Raw genomic sequence first — 13,858 nt, 5'->3', positions numbered from 1 at the left:
GCATGTAACGGCTCATTCTTCCTGATTTTTAATGCCTGTGACTTTTCTAGTTCAATTTTTGATGAATGACCACTCTGACTCATTGTTACCACAAAATAACCCAGGAATGGCCACCGAAGATACCCGTATTGTGGGACATTTCAGTTTTTGTACAAAAGCTACCCAAGCAACCTAAAGTTGGATAATAGGGCATGTTTTAGCTTAATCAGCTCACTTTTTAAGTAATTAACCGAACTTTACAATTTACATAAAGCTCGTTTAAGTTTGAGTTCTACCTTCAAATACAAAGCAAGTTCAATTCAAACTTGATCTGAACTTTCAAGTTGTTTAAAAGTTCATGAGTTACTCGTCTGAGAGTCAAGTTCATTTAATATTCGTAGTATTCTCTTAATCAGCGAAAAAGTTTCACTAAAACTAGATTTACACCAAAAGTGGTCTATGAAGTTCACTGCTTAAGTACAATCCGAACTATTGGTTGCTTGGTAGGCATGCGACAGTTCATTCTTCATGATTCTGGATACCTGTGACTTTGCTAGTTCAATTATTGATGAATGACCACTTTGGTTCTTCTGGCCCACCGAAATAACCCAGAAATGGCCACCGGAGATACCCGTATTGTGAGGGATTTCAGTTTTTGTACCAAAACTAGGCATGGACGGCTCAATCTTCATGATTTTGAATACCTGTGACTTTTCTAGTTCAGTTATAGATGTTTGATCATTATGGCTAATTTGACCGAAAATAAAACCTGAATATCGCAGACACAAAAGTCAATTTAGACATAATGAGATGTTAAATTTATGAAAAGTAATGAAATCATTTTGGTTAGCTTCGATCCCACGACCCCCAATACGCTAGTTTTTTTGGTGGGCCAAAAGAACCCAAGTGGTTATTCATCAATAATTGTACTAACATAGTCACAGGTATTCAAAATCATAAAGATTGAGCCGTCGCATGCCTAGTTATGGTAAAAAAAAACCGAAATGTCCCACAATAGGGGTATTTCCGGTGACCATTCCTGGGTTATTTCGGTGGGCCAGAAGAACCAAAGTGGTCATTCATCAATAATTGAACTATCAAAGTCACAGGTATTCAAAATCATGAAGAATAAGCCGTCGCATGCCTAGTTGTGGTACAAAAACCGAAATGTCCCACAATAGGGGTATTTCCGGAGACCATTCCTGGGTTATTTCGGTGGGCCAGAAGAACCAAAGTGGTCATTCATCAATAATTGAACTACCAAAGTCACAGGTAATCAAAATCATGAAGATTGACCCGACACATGCCTACTTTTGGTGCTTAAACTTTGTGGTCCAATATTACGGGTTTCCCGGTGGCCATTCCGGTGCTCCAAAAGGACCAGAATAACCATCCATTCATTCTTTTGGCAAAATGCATCCAAACATAAAAAATCGTAAAGAACTCGACACAATTCATTTGGTTTTGGGGTTCAAATCTGAGTAATTTCATCGAATTGTCCAGATTGGTCACCTCCCGGGACTCCAGGAACCGGTTCCGCATTAACCATACTGGAACAAATTTTTCAGGGAATGCGCGCCGGTAATTGGTTCCTTATTACAGAAAAAAATATGCCCAAATATTCATCAACCGAATAGTGCCGATGTGAATTACATATACAAAACTGCGATGGAAACATACTTTTCGAATGTTCCAGGTTTCCGGAACCGGGTATGGATAACTAAGTGATTTGAGAATCTCTATTCACAGTCCACGTGAATACCTGTTCAACAACATGAGGACGGTTCAGATTAATTGTTCAGTTATGAAACTACAGGTCGTCAAAGTAAGGGTCTCTATAGGGACTTTGTTCATATGTAGCAGGTTCCCGGTGGCCACAGTGACAAAATCCGGATCTCCGGGAAGGTTCCTAAAACTAGACATGTGTGCCCTTCATTTAAGCCCAACAGAATTAAATTCGGTCAACACATTGATTTTCGCGAGCTGTTTAAATTTTCGGGTCGAAAACGACCCTAAGTCACAATTAGTAACTTTTTGTTAGGGACGAAGGAAGGTTAATAAGATTGAACATTGTTTTTGTTTCTGTTCTTCCACCAATGTATTTCAACCACTAGACAAAAACGCAACTAGTTTTAAGTAAGGGTGACTCCAAAATGTTGTTCCATACACACTAATGAACTTCCTTCCCGTGGTGATTTTGGAGATGCAGCGTTTTTCTCGGTGTCTTGTAGCAATAATCATTAGACACTAACATTTCTTCCCTTTTCCAGCTTATGCTGTTCAATAGAATGTTGTGGGCTGTACATTGGACAGCCCTGAATCAAACCAATACTTATCAAATTCTTCCTCTCTCTCCCACCGCAGTGCCACACCACAGTGCAATGACAGTGTCCATTACGCAGCCCCAGCAACCGATGGATATCGTGTCGTCCTGCAGTAGTTCGAGTCCGGTCGGAAAGGTTCCTCCAGCGCTGGCCACTCCGGCTGCAGCCACCACCATGGCCACCGCCGGTAGCACCTTCACCACCAGTGCGACGGTACACAGCAGTGCCGGAACTTGCCCTTCCAGCCCGTCGGCCAACTCGAGCGGTTCGTCCGATGCGGAAGGTGTCGTCAGCACTCCACCCTCGTCCTCCTCGTCCGCTTCGACGCACACCAATCCGAGCACGGCCCTGCGGAGGTTCTACTTCCAGAAGGCCCGCATCAGCAAATCGCCCAAATCGGCCTCGATCGCCGGCACCGGACCACCGTCAGTTACTATTCCAGTTGGACATCCCGGTGCTCCGGTATTGCAGTCGTCATCATCGGCCGCTGTGCCGAAGGTGGTAGTCATGGGTTCATCCACGACATCCGAAGCCACGATTAACACGTCCACGGATTCGGCTTCGACACACGTGACTAACGTTACCACGACGACCGACACCGAGACGAACGATTCGATCGATATGGGTATGTAAGATTTGTGTAGTTTGAATCCTCAATATTATTTTGTGGAATAGTTAGTTTAGTGACATGGAGGTCTAAAACCATTATCTCCTCATATTGCACAAGAAAAAGAAATAATTGATCATGAGTAAGGTCAACTTATGGTATTCGGCGCTCAGCTCAGTGTCAAAATGATCTATGGTAAAACTTTGTCTAAATTCGAATTGCAACTGTATTGCAAGAAAGAAAAAAAAATAAGATAGTTGTTATCGAAAAACTGTAAAACTTTATCAAAAACCATATAAAGGGCGAACACGAAATTATTGCGACACATTCAACAGGACATAACAAATTTTGCATACTTTCTCATTGATGTGTATTGTTACCCGACCAGACGGAAGAAACAAGATTCTAACAAATTGTGTTCCCCTGATATGATTGTTTTATATCGCCAGTTGTTATAAACCATGTACCGTTAGTAGTTAAAATAACAAAAATTCTAACAACATTTGCACTAAATTAAACTAAAATATAACAAACGCTATTATAATTATAACAAAATTATAACAGAATGTGTTGCAAGGATGTTACAAAATAACAAAATTATTACAAACTATGTTACTGTTTATAACATCGGATGGTATTTGCAACAAACTTATAAATGCGATGTCAAAAATATAACAAAACTTGTTATAAACGTGTTACAAAAAATATAACAGGTTGAGAACAGAGCCAATTTGGTAACAAAATTAAATCAACTTCTGTTATTTTTAACTGCTGCTGATAAGAATGTGTTATTATCTTGTTATATGGTTCTGGTCGGGTTTACATACTGTCAAACTCGAAGTCCTGTTGGCGAAAATGGAGGTGAACTAACGCGAGTCAAGAAAACAAATTCTTTCCAAACACCTGGAATTTCCTGACCTGTCGCACCGGCAGTTGGGAAAAATGTTGAACATTCACCATTCAACCCTCCAGAGGGTTGAAGCGGTTCCAGGAGCGGTTGACGTTGAACCACGGCAAAGGAGCTGGAAGAAAACCGTGACCGGAGAACAAAAAGGCGGATGATTAAAGCAAACCCCAACGTCTCAAGCCGTGATTTGGCTAAAAAGTTTGGCATGTCGCAGAGATACGTCCAGAATGCAAATAAGAGAGCTGGACTACATACATACAAGGTACATAACTTCCCAAACCGCGATGAGTGGCAACAATTGACGGCTAAAACTCGGGCACGGAAGCTCTACGAGAAGATGCTGACAAAATATGGCTGCTGTGTGATCGACGACGAAACGTATATAAAAGCTGATTTTGAGCAAATTCCGGGATTGGAGCTTTTCACCGGAAAGAGCAAGTTCGATGTGGACGACAAATTTAAGAAGAAGAAAATGTCGAAGTTCGCCTTCAAATATCTCATTTGGCAGGCCATCTGCTCTTGCGGACTGAGGAGTGAGCCTTTCGTGACAAAGGCGTAAATGGCGAGATCTACAAATCTGAGTGCCTCGAGAAGCGCCTTTTGCCGTTCTTGCAGCAGCACGACGAAGCTCCGCTATTTTTGGCCAGATTTGACATCATGCCACTATTCTAAAACTGTCCTGGAGTACCAATTCTGTCCACTTTGTTCCAAAAGACAAGAATCCACCAAACTGTCCGGAGCTGCGCCCGGTGGAGCAGTACTGGGCAACAATCGAGCGGGAACTTCGGAAGAGCAAGAAAACAGTCAAAAACGAGAAGGACATGTTAAGAAAATGGAAAAAAAAAACACTGAGAAACTGGTTCCGGATGACACTTCAAAGAATTTGATGGAGGCGAGATGATCAAGCGAAAATGCCTTCAATTTCACACTCAAGGCTCCATCGATAAACTTTTCTTTTGATTTTTAAAGTAAATATGTGTATAAAACTACCCTAAAATTTTGGTTTGATTCTAAACATTATAAGAAAATTGGCATGACATTTTCGGTGTCGCAATAATTTCGTGTTCGCCCTTTAGTATGACAGAATTCCAGCAAAAAAAAATCTAATGTTCAGACATAACATCACAGAACTTTTCATGATTTTCGAAGTATATGCTCCGTTCGTGCAGCGTTTTTTTAATTATTGAGAATTAGTGGTACCGATTGTGCTACTTTTCCCCGAATGTCGATTCCCTGAACGCCAGTTCCCCGAATGACCCGTTTCCCCGAAAAGTGTAGCAGTTCAAAAACATGCTTTAATAGTTTAATGTGGCAGGAAGGTGAATTAGAAAGGACCATAAGCAATCAAAAGAAGGAGGTATTTAGTCATTCTCGACTATACGCATGTTGCCAAGAATGCTAAGGATGATAAAACTCGTAAGAACCGCCAATCAAATAAAGAAGGGCGCATATCAGATGACCAGTACGTTCACCCCCCTGAAAAGTATAAAGTTATGACAAATATAAGTGCCAAAAACTTTTCGGGGAAGTGGGCTATTCGGAGAAACGAGATATTCGAAGAACTGGCATTCGGGTAACTGTCGTTCGGGGAAACGACATTCGGGGAAAAGTAGCACAACCATGTTCTATGAGATTTCCTAAATACATGGGACTGTTATGCGAATATGGGCAGTTTATGCGATGCTTATTTGGGCAAATATTCAGTATATGCTTTCGCCGTAAGGCTTCATAGGTATGGACGTGGAGACGGTGTTTAAGCATATATTATATGATGAAAATTGACATACAATAAAGATTTCTCGGGAAACCTTTCCAGAGCACCTATCTAACATTGAGAGGCTCTCCTTGTTTACATTCTCTTCAATCAATAGCTGAGTCACATTAACCTCTTCTGTTGCGTTTTTTTTTTTGTATAAAACGCTAGTTAAAGAAATTACTTATCGATCTATAGTGAAAAAACTTCCCAAAAACTATGTCCATAGTCATATATTTGGCACATTGGGCTTAGAAGCATTTTTTATACATATGTCAATAAGGCCGGAACAAATCTTAAAATCTTCTTTTGTCACTTTTCATTAAAATGTGTCGAGGGGGGGGGGACAATAAATAATAAAATGGAAATTCAGATAAATTTATCATTTTTTATCCTCATATGCTGCCCAACCATATCTTTGCAACATATACCCACCAATCCAAATGTTTTGAACTATTATCACGTCATTTTTTTTTTCGTAACATCGATCGTAAACTCCTGTGCATAAGTTTGGGTTCACCCTCTAAAAAACATACAAAAGTGCTCAGTCTATATCTCTGGGAATACACGTCCAATTGAAACTCTCTAAGCCGCATTCGAAAGGCAAAGAGTTATTCTTACTTAGTATGTATTTTTCCAAAAACATTTTTTGAATTTTATTTACGTAATTTGTACTTAAAGTTGAGACATTTTTTTAAAAAACACACTGAAAAAACATAGCTAATTTCCTCAGCATTGGATCAACCAAAATTTTAAAACAAGGTGTCATTAGAACCGTAATCTTATATTCTATGAAGGGTGCTAACGAATTTTTTGCGGAAAAATCTGAATACTATTCAAAATCAATGAAACAGTTATTTAAGTCATCGTGCAAAAGTTTGGGTTCACCCCTCAGTATGGTGTATCGTGTAAAAGTCTGGGTTCACCTAAACTTACTTAAAACACGAAAAATCTGTGGAATCTCAAACGCGCTATTATTTGCGTTTGAAAAAGCTATGAATTATTAAAATCGGTTTAAGAATGGCAGAGATATTGACAAAAACCAACTCAGGTGAACCCAAACTCTTGAACGATTTTCATCATACTGAGGGGTGAACCCAAACTTTTGCACGATGACTTGAATGACTGTTTCATTGATTTTGAATAGTGTTCAGATTTTTCCGCAAAAATTTCGAGAGCGCCTTTCAAAGGATATAAGATTACGATTCTAATGAGACCTTGTTTTAAAATTTTGGTTGATCGAGTGCTGAGGAAATTTGCTATGTTTTTTCAGTGTGTTTTTTGAAAAATGTCACAACTTTAAGTAAAATATTAGTATACAAAATTCAAAAAATGTTTTTGTAAAAATACATATGAGGTAAGAATAACTCTTTGCCTTTCGAATGCGGCTTAGAGAGCTTCAATTGGACGTGTAATCTCAGAGATATAGACTGAACACTTTTGTATGTTTTTTAGGGGGTGAACCCAAACTTATGCACGTGAGTGTACATATAACATTTTTCATAATCAGAATTTTCATAACAACAATATCCAGGTTTCTCATCCATAATTTTGGATTTTGGGGACAAAAAATACTAAATTGATAAAATCAACAAGAGCAACTTCAAATTGTGTTTAAACTACATACAATATTAAGAACACTGCGAAAATGTTGCACTTAGAACTTGAAATTGAACTTAGATAGTTTTAATTTGATATAACATGTACGTTATATTCTTTTGGTAATAAAAATATTTCACTAGTTTAGAATAAAATTGGCAATATGATATGTATTGCCCTTCTACGCCCACTTGTGCCATATTCTTTGCAAACCTTTGCAAAGCAGCATTGATGGCACTTATTCTACATTCAGTTTAAATATATATGAGGCAATGTTCCTCATAAATATGATTATATTCTTCAACGAAAAATAGATTCAAAACGTTCACACAACACAATGAAGACAAGGTAATGTAACATTTGACATTTGATACGCAGCTTGTGGTAATCATCATCCTTTCAATATTTATATATCCAGAAGAAAAAGAAGAATCCCCTGGAAAAATATGTATTAAAATAAATTTTATGAACCAATTGCTGTATTGATTTGACAAGATGTTCTTTGAAGGTTTGTAGACATGATAATCACTAAAATATTCTATTCTCTAAAGCTACGCTGTTACAATAAAAATGGCGTAAACATTATCCTAAAAAAACGCTCAAGAAAAATCCCAAACCTTTTGCCATTAACAAACAGATTAAGGACTTATAAACCAATAACACCTGTTATCCCATGTCCCTCCTACATCGTAAGGACGAAATACGAAACAAGCGAAAAAAAACACAAAAAATAGTGATAACCAATACTGAAAATAAAACATTTTATTTATTTCCCCCCTCTGACTTTTTGAAAAATTTGAAGGGGGGGGGGGGTGACAAAAGTAAAATTTCAAATTTGTTCCGGCCTAACATCACCAAGTCGTTATTTGAGCGGAAAAAATGGCTAAAGTAGTTGCAGTAACATGCTCTTTCGTGTTATTAAATAAAAATAAGGTTTCATTGAACATTTAAAAACCCTATTGGGGAAATCGTTTAATTAATATATCTTAATTATATTTCATTCTCAAGTTTAAGTAGTATAAAATTCAGGAATAATATTCAATTAGGCTTCCGCTTTTTCAAAACCGAATTGCCGGCCGTTTCGCTTGACCCCTGCCATCAGATTTGGTATCTTTCCTTTTCTTTTTGCTGTATGAAACCCCTGTTGACGTAGGTTTCGTCGCTCAATTGAATAAAATTAGTTTACGTTTTATATTCGGCATAATGTACATTCCATTGCTAGGCAAAAATGTCCGAGTCTTGTCATGAGAATGCAGACATATATTCTATTTGAGCAATGTTTGCTGCTTCAGACACTTTAGTATTGTTCAGATAAACATACAGTATTCGTAAGAACCACTAGGGCAAATGAAACGGACTGGCGTTCTTAATTTCCAAATGATGTTTATTTTGACAATGATTTTTTTAAGATTCAAACACCTTTAGGGAGCATAACTTAACATTTTTATGAACAGCGTTTGTGTACGTGTCATTTTGCCTTAGGCTTAGAACAAGGTTTGGAAATTATTTGACGGAAACTTTTTTGGCTACCATGTGGTCGGTGTTCAGACAGACTGAACCAAGTGTTTTTTTAATGGTTTAAGGCTGGTTTGCTACTGATAAGAAAAGGAATCGCCTATCTCGATGCGTGGAAAATTTCTTCCAAGAAATGGTCAAGAAAATCACATTTTTCGGATCGCAGTACGCAGTTGAGAAGAAATGTCACTTCAAAGGGGGCTCTCTGTAGGAAATTTCTTGATCCATTCAGTCAAGGAATTTCTTTACTTTTCTTGAGCGAAACAGCTTACTTAGCTTTAAGAAAAACATACGCCAGGCATCCAGAAAAGCAATATATTTGCATTATTTGTTGTTATTACGGAACTTATCTGTTTGACGATTCACCTGTATCAAATTAACATTGGAAAAAAATTGACGAAGTATACAGCGTATCTTTTGAATGCCAGTCCGGTCCGTCTGGACACCAACCATATCTAAAACTAAAAATGTCTAGAACGAAGCATTGCTCACAGATTAATGTTTCTTTGTCCTGTAAATAATATTGATCTTCTTGAACTGCAGCAAAAGCTAATCGTAATTTACCGATTCTTCTCGTATTAGGTGAAACATCGGGCCAAAGCGAGCCGCTGCTCAGCTCGCTGGACGACGAAAGCTCCAGCATCGTGATGAACCAGAGCTTCGAAGACGGAGACGATGAGAACATTACCGTAATTAATGGACCAGACACGCCGCTGTTAATAAGCTACCAGGTAAGACTAATTAAAACGATGTTTGCTTTGTAATATTAGACACACTGGGAGATGGTCGAGGAAAAAGATATTTTATGCTCCAAAAAAACGTTTGATAGTAACAAATATCTACAACGTTGTATAAATCTTGTTAACTCCTTCCCAAGTTTATCTATCACGTGTACGTCACTCAAGACGCGGCACTTCCTTCGCGTGTACAATCAAATATTTCAAAATAATCCCAACCGGTTCAAAAATAATTTCCCCTGCTAAAAATACGCGCGAATCGTATACATGGGGGGTTATTAATAGATGCCAGTGCAGAGTAATAGCTATCGCTTTCTCGTAAACCGCAGGGCAACCGTGATGAAAATGCACACAAAACACCAAAGGAAGTTGTAGGTCATGTCACGTAGCAGAAGCAAAGCAGGCGGAGCTTGGCCGGGGGGTACAGAGCAGTAGGCCATTGAGCAACGCCTTCTGACATGGGCGTAGTGGAAAGATGGTATTCAGCATTCTTTAAAAAAATATTCTTGTCCAAAAAAGTTAAAATTGTGCCTGATTAAAAAAGTGGTTCAGAGAGCTATGAAATGGATGAAATAATGGTAATGAAGTAGGCAGCTCTCCCTCCTCCCTGATGAAAATCTTGGCTACGCCCATGCCTGTTGATGTGAGTCGGAGTCCGCTGTGTATACAAAAACATGTTGCCTTCCCTTCCGTCGGATGATACGCTATGCTGAGTGACGTCACTTATGGGGAGTTCTATTTGGGTCTATTATTTCTAGCGGCAGTGTTGCCAGCACAATTACCTACTTTATCGTAGTCTGTCAACCATTGCGTACAGTATGGAAATAAACGTTGTTTCTGGAATATCCAAACAAATCCAAAGAACAAATATTCCAAGATATTGTTGATATCTTACATCACTTCTGAAGTGCCGCCAGCTAGGAAGCATGTTTGTTGGTGCTCTATTACCCACTGCCACACCAGCCTCAGTCATCTGCATCCGTCACTCGGATGTATCAAAATGCAAATGAAAGGGAAATTGAACTTTTAGGTGGCTGTAACTTACATCGTAACGTGACGTGAGGAAACGACCGTGGACCGTTTAGTGTACCACCATCTTTTACCTTACCATCACAAACAGCTTCATAGTGGTGGTAATAAACGGTGGTACATGTTGTTGCTACATAAAACATGAGCCAGCTAATAATGCCAATAGCTATGCGCGGGACCATACCGTTCGATGGGCAGGAATTTGAATTTTTAATGAGGCCCTGTTTATTCACAAGTTATGGACACATGCAACTCCAATACCCCATTATAATTGGATAATAGTTAGTTGGACATTTAGGGAACTTCCGATGAGTGTTTGAACAAGATCCGATAAAATCAGCTTATTAGCATGAGTGGTTTATTGATAGGAAATCTAAACAACACAGCAGACGTGAATGACCGTTGTGGCTAAAACGAGTACCTATAATTGAATAAAAAGCCCGTCAAACGTGGTTATTCATGAAAAATGGGTATGGTAAATTTTCGGTCTGATGGAAACGTTAAATGTAAATTCAAAACCACATAACTTGAGTCATCACATGATAAGGCGACCATATAGTCGGATCAAGCTAGTGTCCTCACTGCACTTATTCAGCAAGAGATGATGAAGAAGTGCGGCGAAGACACCAAACCAATCCAATTCTCAAAACACACCAAGCCGTTCCCATAGGGGACGTTAGCCACAAGGAAGGACGTTTCAAGTAATACTGTTTCATATGGTATGCCCTCTTCAACATTTAATCCAATATCTCTCGCCGTTCCCTTACGGTACCTATCCATCTAGTATTCATTGCTTTCTTCTCCATGCTCCCTCTTACTTCGAGCAAAATAGACCGATATGCCGATAAACAAATTCAAAATATCATTGTATACAGTTAACTCTCCCTTACTCGATATTCCGTATCTCGATATCGAGTTAGAGAACCATAGTAAAAGTTGGTTTTCATGGCTAACTCGATGGTCCCTTGGAACGCAGTTGCACTGCTTTTGTGTTCTGTAATTCGATACCTCCCTAACTCGATGGTACCTTCAATATCGAGTAAAGGAGAGATTACTGTATTATGAATTCGATTTGAATTTGAATTTGGGTCCTAAAAACCCTAGCCACGCCACTGTCTTTAAAACCAGATCAACAACGACATGGATTTCCAAACTATGGGAGTTTTTTGAGAACTTGTGAAAAAATGGTTCCAAAATATCGAGAAACAAAAAAGATATTAAGGATTGAATACGGTAAAAAATGAAGCTGCCGGTAGAGGGGTTGAAAAACTGGATCGAAAAAGAAGTGATTATAAATCAAGCGTAATGTGAACAGATAACTTTTTGTCTTTAGTCCATCTTTCAAGGTGTTTTCTTTGCTTTTAAAAAGAGCCGTCTATTGAATCTTTTCGAGAAAAATATAGAGATGATCAAAACACGGTTCTTTGTTGTGTTACATGGTGCGGAAATCTGTGGTGGGACTGATATGCGGTTACATTTCATTATGGGACAATTTGACTTGTGGCTTTTTTCCTACTTTTTTTTCGAACAAATGATATTGACTCATTAGTGCAGCTGAAAGAGTATTGGAAGATGTTTAGAAAATTGATTTCACTCAATTTTGACGACAATGCGGATAGGACTCACTTGCGATTCACGACAGTACAGTAGCTGTTATGACATGTGAGTTTTTAATATGGCATAACGTTTTGAATAGCTTTAGTTTAAAAATGATAGTAAATTATATAAATATTGTTAAAGTAAATGGAAAAAGATATTCTTATCAGGGAAATTTGATACTATATTAGTTTATTTGAAAAATTAATATACACATTAGGACACCTTCAACTGACCTACTTGGCGAGTTGCATAATTCTTGTAACTCGCCATACGAATTGAAACTCTGCTGAATATGCCCTAATGTGTTTATTATAGATTTCAAAAGATATTTGAAAATCTTCTCGAGCTAGAAATTTGACTGTTAATTTATTAAATTTCAATAGGAGTTTTCAAAATTCTCGTGGCAGTTCTAGAAATTTAGTAGGATATCTTGAAATGTGGTTAGAGTGTCCATCCCGGGACGAAAAATCCCGGGATACGAGAAATTTCGGAATTTTCCGTTTTCCGGTATATAACGACTACGTTTTGACGTGCCATGATAATCCCGGGATTCTCGAAGTGTACGTTAAATTAATGAAATTCACTTCTCGCGTTCAGTATCATAAGGGCGTATCTGCAGTTTTGGCAGGAAACAAGATTTTGTAATGTTAGAACTCTATAAGTCTAAAATTATAAACCTACCAAAAACTATAACTAAAAACATTCTAGCAATACCTACTATATTTTCAAAAAAAAAAAATCGACGTAACTACGTAAATACAATTGAAGAAAAAATATACATTTGGCGTAACTTATGAGGCATCTTCCCTCGAAGTTACGCCAACTGTGATACTGCTCCGTGTTTACAAAACGTCCTCCAGCAAATATTCGCTCCGTGTTCTGTCATCGTTTTATACACGATGTGGTGTAGTTGTACGAGTTCAATATTTGCGAGGATGTAGTAAAGCTTACACCTGTGTAAATGTAGATAGAATTCACTGCGGCTGTAGGTGAGTAATGTTAAAAATCATGCCAAACATTTTTCATTCGGTTTGTGTTAACATCATTGAATACAGCACAGCGAGATCCCGCACAAACGCCTCACACGATGTTGTAGGAACAGAAAAGGACTGTTCGGAACCAGTGCACAATAATTCGTAATAAATAGTTTGAATTCTGGTTGTAAATTGACAAGATTTTTCTGTATCTTCGCTGTAAACTGTACATGAACACTGCAATGGTATTAATAGAGACAGTTTTGTTTCAATAATTGTGAATATATACAAACGTCACTTAGTTAAGAAGCTGGTTCTATTTCAGTAGATATGTAATAGTAACAGAAGTTTTTAGAGACTCTCAGAGTCCTTTTGGTTTTATCAAAAACTAATGACATTGTTTCTTGGCGTTACTTTTTTAATGCGACATACCGACGTAACTACAATTTATTTCATTATCAAGCATATTTTACGCGTTCTTCATATGGCAACGGATACTCAAATGCCGTGATAGTATTAATGTATTTTACTGATAAATATACTTCAAAACACAATCTTTTGTTGGTTTGTTGAAAACTTCGATGTCAATTTTTAAGTTTTCTTTAAATATGTAGTTACGCCCTTATGATACCGAACCCGAGACATAATATTGATGCGAAACAATAATCTTTTTTTTTCAAACTAACAAAGCTTAAGCAGCCGATAAAATAAAAAAATAAAAAGAATAGAACGATAATTCACACACTTAGATTTTTTCTCGAGCTCGGCTGTGCGAATCTATTAAGCAAGACTCAGCTAACACATTTTCCGGTTGCTTAGCAACGAAACGTGATTT

General features: G+C 38.0%; 1 protein-coding gene across 2 annotated transcripts in view; it reads left to right on the top strand.

Annotated features, from left to right (window-relative positions):
- The window catches only part of LOC5577804 (serine-rich adhesin for platelets), a 572,874-nt gene that overhangs the window by 293,676 nt on the left and 265,340 nt on the right, over positions 1-13,858 (top strand). For both annotated transcript variants that reach the window (XM_021840347.1, XM_021840346.1), the window contains exons 4-5: positions 2,344-2,928; positions 9,267-9,415. In XM_021840347.1, the coding sequence (XP_021696039.1) occupies positions 2,361-2,928; positions 9,267-9,415 (717 nt within the window). In that variant the 5' untranslated portion in view covers positions 2,344-2,360. The remainder of the gene's footprint in view (positions 1-2,343; positions 2,929-9,266; positions 9,416-13,858) is intronic.

The sequence above is a fragment of the Aedes aegypti genome, chromosome 2 (genome assembly GCF_002204515.2).
Source record: "Aedes aegypti strain LVP_AGWG chromosome 2, AaegL5.0 Primary Assembly, whole genome shotgun sequence".
Lineage (NCBI taxonomy): Eukaryota > Metazoa > Arthropoda > Insecta > Diptera > Culicidae > Aedes > Aedes aegypti.
Note: the sequence above shows the minus strand (reverse complement) of the source record. Positions and strands in the feature narration are given on the sequence as shown.